An 18,079-nucleotide genomic window follows, 5' to 3' on the forward strand; every position below is an offset into this window, starting at 1 on the left:
AGTATATGAAAATTGGTGTATCTCAAAAATAAAACTATGAAAACACTCAAAATAAATTTCCTTTGGTGGGAAACTATTTTGTGCAACTTTTTTGTATTTACAGTTTTGAGGGATAAGCCTCTTAAATTTCTCTAACTAGAAATATATGTTAAAAAAACAAAAACGATTTTAAATTTTTTTGTAGTTTATTGCACTTTTTTGCAATTTATGTAATTACTATGCACTTAATGCAGACATATTATTAAAATTTGGGCTATAATGGTTGTATTGATGTATAGAAACTTGAAATGCTCCAAAAAATGGCTCCACAGCATGTAAAAATATAATATAAGCTCTGGCGGACTTGGTTCAATGGTTGGTCTTAAAGGGTTAAATCGACATAGATGACTGAAGAACTAGAGAGGGGAACAAGGAAGGAGAAATGCAGACAACGCTGGGACATAAAGTTGAACTAAGCAGAAGCAACGTGTACATCACTAACCAGAACAAAAACTGAAATTAATATAATAAATTCACAAGAAACCATAGAAAAGAGTCCTAAACTTCTAATAAACTAAAGCAACCACACAACAAAGTAAATACTAACTACAACAAGAATGAATCATGAGATACAAATATTAAACTAAATATACACAAAGCTACAACGGAAGTAAAAAGAATAAGTAATCAAATATGAATATGAAGTTGATGGAATTCTGCAACATGTAAAAGTAGGCTTGGTGTGTCAAGATTAAAAGAAAAACAAGAGATCGAAACTGACAACTGACAGAAACTGAGGGCGAATTAAGCGAAACAAAACAGTCAGATAAGTCAAACTTTACTCAACTCATTCTTGCTTCCTCTGCATCTGTACCATTGATTCATTCATGTTGAATTCTCTCGCAGCTGCTCTATTCCCATGTTGTTTCAGTATAGTAATGACTAACCTCATATTGTGGATGGATTATCTCACGTAGCACATCATTATATACCAGCTAGTGCAACTTCAGTAACCCTACAAACGTCACTGCTGTTTAGATTTCTGTCTTCATTTATGTCGGAAGTGATAGCAGAGCTGTACGTTATAATTTTTTCACCAATCTCTCAGTCAGAACATGCTATATCATGTTTAGGTGGAAACTAGCGAGCAAACTTCCTGCTAACTTTGAACTCTGTTAAATTTAATAAATTCTATTTTCATGGATGCCTGGATGCTAAACTTAATTGTTACACCTGGTAAAGCAGCAACACCGGGGCCGGTGTTGTGCCAAAAAGTGATTGTCTGCCAAAAACTGATTTCCGGTATTTGCCAAAAACTGATTGCTCGTATTTAAACTGCTATAAGTAACTTGTTGGGCTATAATATGTGAAACATATGTCAAATGCATCCATTATGGATGACATAAAGTCATCTTGAGCCACAAACAACATTCGTGTAACAAGGTAGAAGGCGCATTCAGTTTGTGGCAGTGACTTTTGTACAACCTTTATTTATGCAGTTAAAAAAAAATCTCATTAACATTAAAAATGTCTTTTGTAAGAGTAAGCTGGCCAAGAGGACAGCAGAAATGGCAGCAAATATTACAATAGTGCTGTAAAAATATTTTAAGTGGGGGTAAAGGACCGGATTGGTTAAAATGTAAGTACAATAACACAGAGTTGTAAAGTTACTTGAAAAACAGATAATTTTTTATTCTATATATAACTTCTTTGTAAACCATGTTCACCGAAGTCTATTTATCAACATACGTAAAGATATTACACATAAAAAATACACAGAAACATTGGAAATCACTTTTTGGCAGACAATCACTTTTTGGCACAACACCGGCTATACGCTGGGGCAAGAGGGGGCAATGACCCCTTAAACAAACGCCTTGCCCCCTTAAGTCAAACTTTTAAAAGTTGAGAAAGAAAATAATAGATTACCCACAAACTGAATATGGACAAGATTTATTATAGTAGCTGAAAAATCCACTGGAAAAGGCACAAATGAGATGATAGGTCTCACGTCTCGTTCGCTCTATGCCTCCGTGCTCTGTTTTTGCGCAGGCTCACACAGCACTCAGCAGAGAACTGCCACTCTCCCCAGCTAAACATCCATGCGACGCATCTTGCCACTGCCTTCATGTTAGACTCAAGTTTATAAAGAACTCATGTCAAAATATTGTGGTTAAGTTAAATCCTATTTATTAACCAACCAGCTGCGAAGAACGTACTTTCTCCCATTTAGCTACGGCAGGCACTGAGGTGCGTTTACCGTCTCTCTGTTAATTTGATTTTCCATTAAACCACGATAAACAGGTGTTTATGTTGTTGTTTTTTTACTATACCAACCTGTTTTGTAAGTATTGGCTATATTGAGAGGTCTTATTTTATTCTTACTTCATTTTGCAAATTTACTTGAATTAGGCCATCCAATTAAGGTAAATGTTCTGTTTTAATTGTTAGAATCTGATGAGCAATGTTTCATTTAATTTTTTGTTTTTTTGCTTTTCTGTTTTCCCGAGGGATTGCCCCCTTAACGCGGTCAGGGGGTTTACGTGCCTTAGTGACCATAAAGGCTAGACCAGCAGAAGCCTAGCCTTCAGGTTTGGACACTCAAATTGGTCAAGTCTTAGGGTAGAGGCCTGACAACCACAACCACATGTACATCTAAAAAAAGATATAAATATTGAAACACTAATCCAACATTATCCTTTATTGACGGATCATTTGATCTTAAACTTTGTCATGTTCGGAGGCAATAAGACGCAGGGTTCTCAAGCACGAACCACTTTTTATTCAATTGTAGCAGCAGTGTCCGTGGCTACATCAATTTCTGGAAAAACACATATACACCGGTCTTCTAGCGACCTCTAGTGGCTGCCCTCATGGTAGCCTTACTAGGACAACATAAACAGATTTCACAACATCTCCCCTTTTAACAAAGGTACTTTAAACATAAAACAGTGTTGTCAGAACGCAGGACATCACAGGGGTAGACTACCCTCAGTCCTGATAAGGGATTATTCTGCCCTTAGAACATAGAAAGGAGATAGTCCTCAGTCTCTGAATCTGAGAGGTACTTTAATTTCCCGCCCCCTGGAAGTCACTCTCACAGGTGTGGTAGGGTGGAGAGGAGACCCCGGGACAGGGATTGGCAATGTCTGCCTTACTGGTGGTTCTTGGGAAGCGGCCACCCCTTTAGTTGGAGTAGTCGGTGTAGCTGGAACAGTGCTCTGCTGCTGCTCCTCGGGATCAGCGGTGCCTGGGACAGGCTGAAGGTGTCGTCTGTTGCGGCGAGTCACGTTCCCATTCGCCATCTCCACCAAGTAGGATCTCGGCTCCTTAGACTTACTGATGACCTTGGCTGGAGTCGTCCACCCCTTTTCCCCGTCAAGCTTCACTACAACATCCTGGCCTGGGAGAAGCTCAGGAAGTGGACGAGCTGAATGTCTGCGGTTGTAGAAGAATCTGTAAGAGTCCTTAGCTGCAGCATCTCTTTGGCACACTGTGTCCCTATTGACTGGACTGGGCAGCAATATCTTTTCGAGTACTGGGACGGTGGTGCGGATTTGACGTCCTGTCATAAGTTGAGCTGGGCTTGCACCGGTTGCTGCAATTGGTGTAGAGCGGTAACTCATTAAGGCTAAGCAGGGGTCAGGCTGTTTGAGAATGTACTTGGCCGTTTGGACAGCTCTTTCAGCAGCTCCATTTGACTGGGGGTAATGAGGGCTCGACGTAGTGTGGGTGAAGCCATAACTCAGTTTGAAGTCTTGGAACTCTGATGATGTGAACTGCGTCCCATTATCACTGACCAGTTCTAACGGGATGCCCCATCTAACAAACATGTGTTTAAGCTTGTTAATGACCTGTCTGCTGGTTGTTGTAGTGAGGGAAGCAATCTCAACGTCTCTTGAAAAATAGTCAACAACGACAAGAAAGTTCTTACCCTCAAGCTCGCAAAGATCAGCTGCAATCTTTTGCCAGGGGCCATTGGGCAGAGGAGTAGTCACGAGAGGTTCCCGTCGCTGTGTAGGCTTGTGCTCTCTGCAAAAGTTGCATGACCTCACCTTATGTGTTATTTGAAGTCCAATGTTGGGCCACCACACTGTTGATCTTGCGCGCTCTCTACATTTAGTTAGTCCTTGGTGGCCTTCATGTAATTGGTCAAGGACACTGGGTCTAAGTGCTGTGGGAATTACGATGCGATCGTGGTAGAGCACTAGACCATCTGATTCTGAAAGGTGGCTTCTGGCTGCATAAAAGCCTTGCAGTGGTGAGCTCTTTGCCATTCTCCGAGGCCACCCTTGTCTGATGAAGATGATTGCTTTTTGAAGCTCTGGGTCCCTCTGTGTAGCTCTACGAATTTCCTCCAACTTATGTGACTTGATAGGTTTGCTTGTCACTACGTTGCTCACATATGCCTTGACATGGCTGTCTGTCTCGGACGGGTAGCATCCGTGCAGTGGATGTCTGGAGAGTGCGTCCGCCACCACTAACTGTTTACCGGGAACATGCTCAGCAGTGACATTAAATCGCATCAGTCGCATCAGCAATCTCTGACATCTCAGTGGCGTTTTATCAAGGTCGTATGAGTTGATCAAAGGCACCAAGGGCTTATGGTCAGTTTGTAGACGTACATGACCCATGCCTTGGATGTAGCGGGTAAAACGTTCGCAGGCCCAGACAGATGCTAAACACTCTTTTTCGATCTGCGAATATCTTTTCTCTGCGTCTGTGAGAGTGCGAGAACAAAAGGCAACAGGCCGTAACTCCCCGTCATTGTCCTGTAACAGTGCAGCACCCAGGCCATAGCTGCTGGCATCCGCACTGACAACTGTTGGTCGGCCTGCATCATAATAACAAAGTGCTGGTGCAGCCACGAGCATTGCTTTTGCTTTGTTGAATACTTGCTCCTGAGGCTCGCCCCACACCCATACAGTCTCTTTTTTGAGTAGATTGGAGAGGGGGTGCAGCACCGTGGACAGGCCTGGCAGGAATTTTCCAACATAGTTGGTACCTGCCTGAGTTGTTCTACATTGGTGGGGCTGGGCATCCTGGCAATAGCCTCCACCTTGCCATCATCAGGTTTCACACCATCCGCACTGATGATGTGACCGAAGAACTGTAGTTCATTCTTTCCAAAGTGGCACTTGGACCTGTTGAGCTTAAGTCCTGATGCTTTGATTGTCTGTAATACTGCACCTAAGCGTTGGTCATGTTCCTCTTTGTTAGCCCCGAAAACCAATATGTCGTCCATCACGACGACAGTCCCCTCTAGGCCCTTGAGCAAGGTGCTCATGAGCCGCTGGAAGATCTCGGGTGCTGAAGTTATGCCAAATGGCAGGCGTCTGAAGCAAAACCTGCCCATGGGAGTTATGAACTTGGTTAGTTTTTGGCAGCTGGGATCCAGTGGTATTTGCCAGAACCCACTGGAGGCATCCAAAGTGGAGAAAACTTTAGCCCCTGCTAACTTAGGAGTTATGTCATCCAATGTGGGCAAGATGTACCGTTCACGCTTTACTCCCTTATTCAGACGTTTTAAGTCCACACACACCCTGACCTCATCCTTGTTGCACTTTGGAGCAGGCACCATTGGTGCACACCAGTCTGTTGGCTCGGTGACTTCCTCAATGATGCCAAGTTTGAGCATGCGCTTTATTTCCTTTTCCACTTTTGGGAGGAGAGGAAAAGGCACCCGGCGTGGGGTGGTTACACTGTACGGCACTGCATCTTCGGTCAGCTCGATTTTTACAGGTTCACAGTTCAGCAGGCCAATTTCTCCGAACACATCCTCTGTTAAGTCACTACTGATTTTGTTAACTCTAGTGACTAATCCCATGCGCTTTGCTACTGTCTTCCCCAGTAGGTTACTTGCATATTGCCCTTTTATAACTGTAATCCAGTACTGGTACTTTTGGCCTTTGTACTCTGTAGTAGCAAGGAATTTACCCATGCACTTGACTTTTCCACCAGGGCTGTACACAGTTGGCTTACACTGGATAAGTTTGGGTCTCTGCTGTAGCTTATTAAGGGTCGTTTCTGTCATAACAGTGGTGTCTGCGCCTGTATCAATTTTGAAATCAACTGGACTGCCATTTACCAATAGCTCAATGTCCCAGTCGGCATCTGAGCCTGACTCCTCAATGACTGTTGTTTTTGGCTCAATTACTGCTCCCAGGAAAAGCTCCCCTATGAAGAATGAATCCTCATCTGAGTCCTCTACAGCCTCAGCCCTGACCTCTTTTAGCATTTTGGTTTTGCATACAACTTCAAAGTGTCCCAACTTATTGCACTTTCTGCATCTTTTATTGCGGGCTGGGCAGTTTTCTCTTTTGTCATGCACCCTGTTGCATCTTTGGCATTTTGGTTTACTCTCACCATGTTGTCGCTCACGTACCTGATGAGGTTGGTAGTAACTCCTTCTCATGCTGTTATAATGCCTCTGTTTCACCTCATTCACCGTGCTTTCCACTCGGTCTGCACTTTGCTGTTTGACTTGTTCACTCTGGCGTGCTAGTTGAATGGCTTTATCCAAAGTTAAGTCCGCCTCGAGCTGGAGTTTTTGTGAAACATCTTTGTCAATTAATCCAATGACGATACGATCCCGGATCTGCTCGTCTTTACTGCCGCCGAACTCGCAGTGCTGCGCGAGCTCGTACAGGCTCCACACGAAAGCCTCGACCGTCTCCCCGGCCCTCTGGCTCCGTTTGTGAAAACAGGCGCGGTCGTGGATAACGTTTCTCTTTGGGACAAAGTGCTCATCGAACTTTTGTATAACCAGATCATACTCAAACTGCGGACTTGGCCTGGCCTCCGTAGCAGCAGGAAACACAAATGAGCCATATATTGGTTCGGCATCTCTCCCCATGGAGTAAAGAAGCGAGTTCACCTGCACTTCGCCGCTCTCCATCCCTAGCTTGGACGCCACTCGAAAACGGGAGAATCTCTGCCGCCATATCGGCCACTCTGCCGGCTGTGTAAAGTCGAACGGCTCCGGAGGTCCAAATTTAGCCATTTCTTCGTGTAACTCGGCGTGAAGTCCTCAATTCTGACACCATGTCATGTTCGGAGGCAATAAGACGCAGGGTTCTCAAGCACGAACCACTTTTTATTCAATTGTAGCAGCAGTGTCCGTGGCTACATCAATTTCTGGAAAAACACATATACACCGGTCTTCTAGCGACCTCTAGTGGCTGCCCTCATGGTAGCCTTACTAGGACAACATAAACAGATTTCACAACAAACTTTTACCTTAACGTGGCTCCTTTTTTTGAAAAAACTTCCTTGTATCCATTATGAACCTGGCTGTTTCTCTGTACACAAACACACACACACACACACACACACGCACAACAGGAGTTATAAGGTTAATAGGCATCCAGTCAGTTATCTAGTTAGTACCTTGGCACATGCACATATGACAAAATAAGCAGCTTTCAAACAGGACAGTGGTAACAACAGCAGGCTACGGACAATTTTAAATTTTAGATTATAAATAGACTGTATAAATTTCAATGGGAGCAACAGGACGGTCAAATGTCGCTGATTTTACTACAGAGTAGGACAGATTGTAGGGTAGCAAACATCGTTGGAAAACACATTTTCAACACTGCAGGTTACCTGGTGTAATGTTTTTCAGCTAAAAAAGAAACATGGTCTGACTCCTACCAAACTATATAAAGAGTAACTGAAGGTTAAATGCAGCTAAAATGTCCTGTTTTAAGCCAGGCACTTACACCTCTGCTCCACTGCGTCTCAGCTACTGGCAGGAAGGGCGCTACAACCAGAGCAGGGGAGAGGTGAGCTGGAACAAACCCTTTTTTTGGGGGGGGGGATATATCTATACTTTTGTTGTTAAAACATTATGTCTCAACCAAGTACTGTATGGTTTTTATATTTTTAGTAGTGTGTGACACAAACAGCAAATATTGCCAAAAAAAGTAAGAAATCTTTGGGGGTGCTTTGATTTGCTTCAGCACTTCCAAAAATGGGCTAAAAACGCCCCTAGACTAATTTAATAGTCCGCGCATCGTTTGAAGCTTTATAAGATCCTGAAAGACGAGGAATAAGTAGTAGGATTTATGAGTGTAATAACGGACTAAAAAAAAAATATGTCAGCAATGCATGTACAAGGATGCCAGCTGCCGTTAAGCACCACAGAAGAAGAATAAGCAGTCTCTGGTATCGTAGCTGTGTCCAAATTTAGGGGCCACATCCTTCGGAGGCTGCATTTGTAGGCCTGTTACATCACAGCGATGCAACGAAGACTGTCCAAATTCAAAGACTCCCCCAAATGTGGCCGACAAATGCGTCCTCCTTTTCTGCAGATTTGAAGGATTGGTCGGGTGTATTCTTCGTGGCCCAACCTATCCCAGAATTCATAGCGCAGCCCAGCAAATTCGCCATTGTTGGAAATTAGTTTTAATATTACTCTTTTTGGGTCACAAAATAAAGTTTTAAGATGTTTTAGGGCAATAAAGTAGCTGTGTAAACTTCAAATACCTGCTTGATTTATCAAGACATCACATATTTACAAAAGTGTTCCAACGTTGTTGGAGACGTCTGTTACCGACCAGCTCGATAGCTAGTGGGGGTAGCGAACCCCCCAGTACATCGTTTTCAGACCTCCATGGTTTTGGCTACTCAGGTTAAACATGATATATAAGTCACTTAGATAACTTAAAAACGTTATTGTTTGGCTTTTTTCAGTGTTTTATTTGTTTCCGAGTAAATCGGTTTGGCTGAGATTAAAGTTATAGTTTTCACACAAATGAATAAATGTCAAACAGAGGGTTAGTCAAACTGATTAAACAGAAGTGTGAGATGGTCAAGAATTGACTCCAGTGTCCTGTTTATTATATTTTAGATAGCAAGGAGCAGATGGCTGTGTTTACTAAATTCCATCGAGACAATCTGCTAATTTTATTACAGGTTTAATAAACTATCATTTTGTCTTCATTTTTAGTCAGCACATAACTTAAACACTTAAAGCTGTAAGCTAATGATAGTTATATAAGAGCAGATGCATGCTGGTGCAATAAGATGTAAGTTTTACGTCCCAATGGATGTAGGATATATATATATATATATATATATATATATATATATATATATATATATATATATTAGGGGTGCAACGATACACAAAATTCACGGTTCGGTTCGATACTTTGGTGTCACGGTTCGATATTTTTTCGATACAAAAAAAATGTTCATGCCTTTTTAATTTGTCATTTATTAAAATTATAAATATATATTTTAACTCAAAAGTACAGTTTTTAAATTTAACCCTGACCCTTGTGCGTGTTTTTTATTTTGACAGCGAATGCGCACCACTTATGTGCACCCCTGGTTATATAGCTCGTCATATTGCAGCCACAGAAATTCTTTTGTCCATGAAACCATAAAGCTGCACTTTCTTTTTGCCTTATAGTCTGATTTGTCATAACTTCTCCGTTTTGTGGTAAGCTTTTCTTTGGCTGTCACTTCTTCACCCTGACCTGTCTTATTTGGCTCAGCAGAACTAAAATATATATCCTGCTGCTTTTACACACGCACTCACATAACGCTCAGCGATTCTCTCACATAAACCTCTCACATGTTTAAGCTGCGGGAGATTTCACTTGTCATGTTTGCGTAGTAAGCTAACGATTGATAAGACAATGTCAGAGGAATTGGTGCACGAATGATCATCACTCACAGATCAGTGCTGTCGCTCTCTATACACAGTTCGCACGATTGCAAAGTGAAAGCAAAAAAACAAGCGCAAATTCAAACGCGATTTCAATATGTCACATATTGACAGTGGCTCACCGATGCCAATGACATAATTACCCAGCTACATTTCCGAAAGAATGCAAAAGCATTGACATATATTTTTCCTTCCTACAATAGCCCGACGGGCAGGGCAGAGATAGATTTTGGTACCCCGACTGAAAAAATCGCTAGCCCCGGGACGTCGGGCTAGCGATATTGCGAGCTCTGTATCTGATTGAGGAATCACTCATCTTTGTCTTTGCACTAGGATGATGTCAGCGTAAATGTGCAGTCATATTCGTTGTGTTCCCACTAGTGCTTTCAGGTTAATCTTGTTGAAATGACCTTAACGCCACAACACGGCAAATCTCCGTTAACGAGCTACCGCCGATTGCCCCGTGCATGGGGCTAGACGGCCAACACGTTAACGAGCTAACTGCGCTAACACACTAGCTCCCACCCATGTAATTGAGCATTGCATGGCACATCCAACATACTGTTTTACTTTAGTCCATGACTCGCTTACCTTCAGGGTCATACGTCACATGAAAACCAAAATAATTCCAAACACCAGATCTGAATGAGGGTGGGGGAGGTCCATGTTGCAAGGGGAGCTTAACTTCTGTCTCGCTAGCTTGCCCTGCGCTCTTCCTTCTGTGTTGAGCGCTCAGTGGATCTGCGCTCGACAGTGCAGCCTAGGCGGAGTAGTCGAACGCAGATTCACTGAGCGCTCAACACAGACAGCATCGTCAGAAGGAAAGTTGATAAAATAAATTACAAATTTTGTATTGTTCGATACATATGCGTACCGAACCGAAAGCACTGTATCGAACGGTTCAATATCGATACGAATATGTAAAAAAAAAAAAAAAAAACACCCAGCACGCCCCTGCGGGCGGTTTATCCTTCAAGCTCGGGTCCTCTACCAGAGGCCTGGGAGCTTGAGGGTCCTGCGCAGTATCTTAGCTGTTCCCAGGACTGCGCTCTTCTGGACAGAGATCTCCGATGTTATTCCCGGGATCTGCTGGAGCCACTCGCCTAGCTTGGGAGTCACCGCACCTAGTGCTCCGATTACCACGGGGACCACCGTTACCTTCACCCTCCACATCCTCTCGAGCTCTTCTCTGAGCCCTTGGTATTTCTCCAGCTTCTCGTGTTCCTTCTTCCTGATATTGCTGTCATTCGGAACCGCTACATCGATCACTACGGCCGTCTTCTTCTGTTTGTCTACCACCACTATGTCCGGTTGGTTAGCCACCACCATTTTGTCCGTCTGTATCTGGAAGTCCCACAGGATCTTAGCTCGGTCATTCTCCACCACCCTTGGGGGCAACTCCCATTTTGACCTCGGGACTTCCAGGTTATACTCGGCACAGATGTTCCTGTACACTATGCCGGCCACTTGGTTGTGGCGTTCCATGTATGCCTTGCCTGCTAGCATCTTGCACCCTGCTGTTATGTGCTGGATTGTCTCTGGGGCATCTTTACACAGCCTGCACCTGGGGTCTTGCCTGGTGTGATAGACCCCAGCCTCTATGGATCTTGTACTCAGAGCTTGTTCTTGTGCTGCCATGATTAGTGCCTCTGTGCTGTCTTTCAGTCCAGCTTTGTCCAGCCACTGGTAGGATTTCTGGATATCAGCCACCTCCTCTATCTGCCGGTGGTACATACCGTGCAGGGGCCTGTCCTTCCATGATGGTTCCTCGTCTCCCTCCTCTTTCTTGGGTTTCTGCTGCCTGAGGTATTCACTGAGCACTCGGTCAGTTGGGGCCATCTTCCCAATGTATTCTTGGATGTTCCTTGTCTCATCCTGGACTGTGGTGCTGACACTCACCAGTCCCCGGCCCCCTTCCTTCCGCTTAGCGTACAGCCTCAGGGTGCTGGACTTGGGGTGAAACCCTCCATGCATGGTAAGGAGCTTTCTTGTCTTGATGTCAGTGGCTTCTATCTCCTCCTTTGGCCAGCCTATTACCCCAGCAGGGTACCTGATCACGGGCAGGGCGTACGTGTTGATGGCCCGGATCTTGTTCTTACCGTTCAGCTGACTCCTCAGGACTTGCCTGACCCTCTGCAGGTACTTGGTGGTTGCAGCCTTTCTAGCGGCCTCTTCATGGTTCCCATTTGCCTGCGGGATCCCCAGGTACTTGTAACTGTCCTCTATGTCTGCAATGTTGCCTTCTGGTAGTTCAATCCCCTCAGTTCTGACTACCTTCCCTCTCTTTGTTACCATCCGACTACACTTCTCCAGTCCGAACGACATTCCAATGTCATTGCTGTATAGCCTGGTAGTGTGGATCAGTGAATCGATGTCACGTTCACTCTTGGCATACAGCTTGATGTCATCCATGTACAGGAGGTGGCTGACAACTGCTCCGTTCCGTAGTCGGTATCCGTAGCCAGTCTTGTTAATGATCTCACTGAGGGGGTTCAGGCCTATGCAGAACAGCAGTGGGGACAGAGCATCTCCTTGGTAGATCCCGCACTTGATGGTGACTTGTGCTATGGGCTTGGAGTTGGCCTCTAGTGTTGTACGCCACATCCCCATTGAGTTCCTGATGAAGGCTCTTAGGGTCCCATTGATCTTGTACAATTCTAGGCATTCCAGTATCCAGCTGTGGGGCATTGAGTCATAGGCCTTCTTGTAATCAATCCAGGCAGTGCACAGGTTGGTCAGTCTGGTCTTGCAGTCTCGGCTGACTGTTCTGTCTACCAGTAGCTGGTGTTTTGCGCCTCTGGTATTCTTGCCAATTCCTTTCTGTGTCCCACTCATGTATTGACCCATGTGCCTGTTCATCTTAGCCGATATGATGCCTGACAGGAGCTTCCATGTAGTACTGAGGCAGGTTATTGGTCGGTAGTTGGAGGGGACCGGTCCCTTCTTGGGGTCCTTGGGGATCAGGACCGTCCGACCTTCGGTTAGCCATTCCGGGTGTCTCTCGTTAACTAGCAGCTGGTTCATTTGTGCTGCCAGACGCTCGTGGAGTGCAGTCAGCTTCTTTAGCCAGTAGGCGTGAACCATGTCGGGCCCTGGTGCTGTCCAACTCTTCATACTGGAGACCCTTTCTTGGATATCTGCCACTGTGATGGTTACTGGACCCTGTTCAGGGAGGTCGCTGTGGTCTGCCCTCAGATCCACTAGCCACTGAGCATTGCCGTTATGGGTTGCGTCCTTCTCCCATATGCTCTTCCAGTATTGCTCCGTCTCCAGCCTTGGTGGTGCTGTTCTCTTATTATTGTTCCCTTGCCACTGAGAGTACACCTTTGCTGGTTCTGTGGAGAACAGCTGGTTTATTCTCCTGCCTTCTATCTCTCTGGTGTACCTCCTCAAGCGGCTGGCCAAGGCTGTGAGTCTTTGCTTGGCAGTTTCCAAGGCCTCAGGTATGGACAGCTTGCTGTATTTCTTATGCACCTTCTTTGTCGCACCTTTCTGCAACTCCGTTAGTTGGCTAACCTCCCTCCGTGCTACTTTGATCTTGCCCTCTAGCCTCCTTCTCCATGGAGGGTACTGCCCCTTGTGGCTGTTCAACTTGTAGCCAAGCATCTCACTGATCACTGCTGCCGTATTGTAGATCAGCTTGTATATCAGCTTGAATATGTATATATATATATATATATATATATATATATATATATATATATATATATATATATATATATATATATATATATGTGTATATATATATATATATATATATATATATATATATATATATATATGTATATATATATATATATATGTATATATAAGCTTTTAAAGGGAAAATCTATATCACTGTCTAATTATTTTTTATGCAAAACTCGAACTATTGCTTCATCATCCTTTTTAAAGAACGCTCACACTAACAAGGTTTATGATTCAGTTGGTGAAAACAAAAATAAGACTTCAAAAATCTTTAACTGATAATTAACAAAATAATTTTATATCAATTGTTTTCTTTTTGCTTATCAATTGACATAATTGTTCTAAAAATATATATTACTGCACCTTCACTCTGGAACTGCTCCTTCAGACTAGAAATATGCTTTCCAAAGCTTTTCCAATTCCTAAAGCACTCCCGAGTCAATATCTCCAACAGCTCAGTTTCGTTTTCAAGCATCTTCTTCACCCAGTCCTGTCTTGGTTCTACTGTCTTGTTGATGCTGTCACAGGAACCCAGCTGAATGTCATCAAGCGTCATAGCACCCATATACTCTGGGATGTTTGGGACTCCAGAGGATGCAGTGACCAGATACTGCAGTGAGTGTTTCACTGTGGAATAAACAATTTTTGTAGTGTTAAATAAAAGTAAATAAAACATTCAGAGAAAATGTCAGAAACATGATTGGTTCAGTATGATTTTTTTGTTTGTTTGTTTCACACAAGGTACACCAGTAATTCATTTCCCATACACAACCTTTCTTTCAATTAAAGTAACACTGTTTCCATGCATGAAAAGGAGAAGGAAGAAGAATAAATTCTTATTGACACCTGCCCCCTATCTGTGACAATACAAGTAACCAAAATTACACTCTGACAATATTCTGCACATAACAAAACAAAACAAACTAAACAGAACAATATACTCAACAATGAGCAATACCACCAAATATCAAACTGAAAGGATAATTTATTCTACAATTAAATTCTGTTATTTTCAATTTCTAAAAACTGGTTTATCATTTTATTCTTATAGCAGATTTTAAATTGAGAAACATTTGTACAACACTTAAGATGATCATTGAGAGAATTCCAGTTTCTTATGCCTATGACTGTTGGACACATTTGCCTTTGTGTGGTTCGAGCAAACCGATGCTTAAAATAAAACTTCCTTCTGCCATCCCCATTTTCTGAACACAATACAAATAAACTTTGTAACTTAAGAGGAAGCGTTTTATTTTTTGCCCTAAACATAATAATCAATGTCTGTAATTTCACTATATCTTCTAGTTTTAATAATTTCGATTTTATAAACAAACTATCAGTGTGTTCTCTATATTTAACATTATGCATAATTAAGCACTCTCTTCTGTAATAAATATAATGGTTTCATATTAGTCACATATGTATTCCCCCATACTTCAACACAATAACTGAGATAGGGTAGAAACAATGAAAAATATAATATTCTCATTGTCTTGGAATCTAATATATATCTTACATTACCCAGGATATATCTCCTCTCAGTAAAATCGTATTTTCATTCAGATGTAAAAGTGAAGCTGAAGACAGTGAAAGTACAAAGAGAGATCAAATTTCCAAATAAAATATCAATAATGTGGACATAATCTTACCTGATGACGCAAACTGACAGAGGAAAAGCAACAATAACAACCTTCCCATCGTAGCTTCATTTGGATTATACCTTTAGGACCAAAGCAGTGAGTTATTGTTCTAATTTAGCCCAGGCTTCTCCCATGTGGCAGCAATGACTGTATAAAAGATATACAGTCATCTTTTATACAGTCATTGTTTGGCAGAGGTAACGTTGACGTATCGTCCTGAAGTGGATGTGAAACATCACATCCCGTCCTCGCGGCTTCGGTAGAGAGCCGCCTACGTGTCAATTAAAAAACACGTGTGCTTTATTAAAAATGAAAGCTTTATGTTACAGTATCAGAACGAATTTATTTTGCTGTAATACTTTGAAAATACTTTGAAAATAAAGTTTTTTTTAACTTGATTTTGAGTCCTCTGAAATAATAATAGCAACCCAGATTTAAAACAAATGCTGTCTTAAATCTGATAAATGTATATTATTTCCTGTTTTAAAACGGAATGTAATAATTTTCCAATTTTATTGTATTTAAAAGAGAAGAACATAAACTATATTAAATGCTTAAAGGTACACATTTTACTGTTATGTTTTGATGTGTATGCGTGTTCTCCTGCGCTCTTTCCGTGTTGTAGACGTTAATCACAAACTTCCACGACAGACAGTACATACCACAAGAAAACAGAGAAGTGAAAACTCCTAACAGAAACCCAGGGACGATAACCAGACAAGAGTATAACAGATCTGTTAGCTGTAGGTCACATGACACCATAAAAACAAGCTTTCGCTTTCTGTGATGCTTAATGTTTTTAGTGAGTAAAGAAAACTGCAGTCAAAAAGATCATGTGTGTGATTTGCATGTTAAATGGCAGCATTTGTTCTACACTGTTTCACATAAACCAAACTCTTTTCCCCAAATTTATTTGAAATATCGCACAGCTAAGGAATTCAAGTTTATGTTTTTAGCAGCTATAGAGACCGACCTGCAGCTCTTTACTTATCCTTGACACAGATGGAAAAATGGAGTTAGAAGATAATATCATTTTATTTATACATCATCAGTTTACTTTCATGCAGTCATTTCACTGTGGCTCTGAGATCTGTACTGTTATTTCAGGCTATAGTGTTTGGAACTAATGTTAAATTTGTCAAATGCCCCCACTGTGGCCATTCATACTACACCAAAGTAAATAGATAAACAATATAAAAAATAAAACACATAAAATTTCCCGTTTTTTTTTTTAGTATGTGAATTAATTCAATTTGATTCAGTTCAGTTTTATTTATAAAGCACCAAATCACAACAACAGTCAGCTCATGGCACTTATATTCTAAGGTAGATACTACAGTAATATTTACAGAGTAAATAATCACATAAATCCTTAAGAGCAAGCACAGTGGGATGGAAAACCTCCCTTTAATAGAAGAAACCTCCAGCAGAATGGGTTTGATATCTGTAGTTAATGAATGTACCTGGCAAAACTGAGTATAAAAAATCCTTTTTAACAGCAAGAAAATTTCAGCAGAACTAAAATCCGGGAGGATAATCATCTGCTGCTACCAGTTTGGGTGTAACAGGAAAATGTAGAGAGAAAAGATAAGCTGGGGAAGATTGGAGATCCCAGACAGCAGACTCCATTGCCATGATGTCAGTATTACGCAAGATTGTAGTTAGTATATTGGGCATAGTTTGTGCATTGCAGCATGACATCAGGATCAATATGTTGCTGAAGCATAGGCTGGATGTAGGGAATAGAGGGAGAGGTCTGATGAAAGTGAAGAGACAGGTGTGGCCTCTGTGAGTTTTCAGTTAGTTGTTAATTGTCTATTGATAACGGAGCGTGAACCTGTTAACAGAGGAAAAAGTACTCAGGTCTCTGTTGTCTTCAAGCTGCTTCTCTCGGCTTTGACTGTGACTTTGTTAATGCTAGATCATAAAGTTAATCTTTGAGACCACGGTCTCCTGTTGCTGATAGCAGCCTGTTTGGGAGCTAGCTGATATGTGAGAGTATTGGGCAGATTAAGTATTTCATGCCAGCATTCCCAACAATAAAAGACAAAGTGTCATTAAAGAAAAGATTTTCCAGGAAAGTCCTTGATCTGTTGTGACCCATCCTAGAGTCCTTGAGTTTGTACTCATAGGAAGTCGCTCCATCTACAACAGTGTAGATAAACTGTGGCTGACAGGTAGGCACAAGGGTCTCCTCTGCTGCTTTCCTATTGTTCAGGTAAACTGCCAGTTACATTCTTCAGGCAAATTTGGGAAGTGATCTCAGACCTCTGATGCCGTCAGAATTCAGCCAGTAGCTTTCAATAAAAGGTTAAATATATGAAAATAAGTAAGATGAAATATGAGTTATAGATATATAAAACCTCACTGCTGATGCCGAACGAACCCTGAAGAATTTATCACAGTGTCAAAGTTACTATACATTACTGTTAATGACTTTGCTTGTAAGGTCTCTTCATGGATGAAGTGAATCTGAAAACACTCCCAGTATGATGCTTTAAAAAAAAGATCTCCAATCAAACAGAATTGCCTAGAATATGTAAAATGTTATAATGTTTTTGTTGTTTTTAGGGCAAAAACAAGCTGTCTCAGTCACCATGTATTGATCAGCCCGATCAGTTTAAACCTGCTATCAGTCATCTCCTGCTATTCATTATCAGCTGCTTTCTGTTTTCATGAACACACTCAGTTTCACTGCTCTCACTTCATCATTTTCCCCCTCCTGGTGTCAGAAAACCGATGAGTTTAAAAAAACAGTTGAATGTATCAAAGTAGAGACAGCTTAATGACCCACTCACTCTCCATGGCCTCATTATAAATCACTTTAATGAAAAATTCATGTGAGGGTAATACTCCTAACACCTTAATGTGGGAACTTTAATATAAGTACATTCTGAGTTGAAGTATCCCACATGTGAATAAAAATATTTTTAAAAGCCTCTGATTATGCGAGAGAAGCTCACAACCTGATGATGTCAGAAAGTTCAAACAATGATTTATAGTTGGTGTGAAGGAGCATCTTAATTCAAACAGAACAGTGTTATTGGTGTGATGACTAATGAAGACAGGAAACTACAGAAAGACAAAAACTTGT

At 41.9% G+C, this 18,079-nt stretch overlaps 1 protein-coding gene across 1 annotated transcript in view; it reads right to left on the reverse strand.

Annotated features, from left to right (window-relative positions):
- Window positions 1-16,149, reverse strand: part of LOC120739451 (major histocompatibility complex class I-related gene protein-like) — a 33,617-nt gene extending 17,468 nt beyond the window's left edge. The window contains exons 1-3 of the mRNA XM_040041212.1: window positions 15,559-16,149; window positions 14,995-15,066; window positions 13,709-13,972 (exon numbers count right to left, since the gene is read on the reverse strand). Coding sequence (XP_039897146.1) covers window positions 13,709-13,972; window positions 14,995-15,043 — 313 coding nt within the window. The 5' untranslated portion in view covers window positions 15,044-15,066; window positions 15,559-16,149. The remainder of the gene's footprint in view (window positions 1-13,708; window positions 13,973-14,994; window positions 15,067-15,558) is intronic.
- Between the last annotated feature and the right edge of the window lie 1,930 nt (window positions 16,150-18,079).

This window comes from Simochromis diagramma, unplaced genomic scaffold, assembly GCF_900408965.1.
Source record: "Simochromis diagramma unplaced genomic scaffold, fSimDia1.1 OVJJ01000536.1, whole genome shotgun sequence".
NCBI lineage: Eukaryota > Metazoa > Chordata > Actinopteri > Cichliformes > Cichlidae > Simochromis > Simochromis diagramma.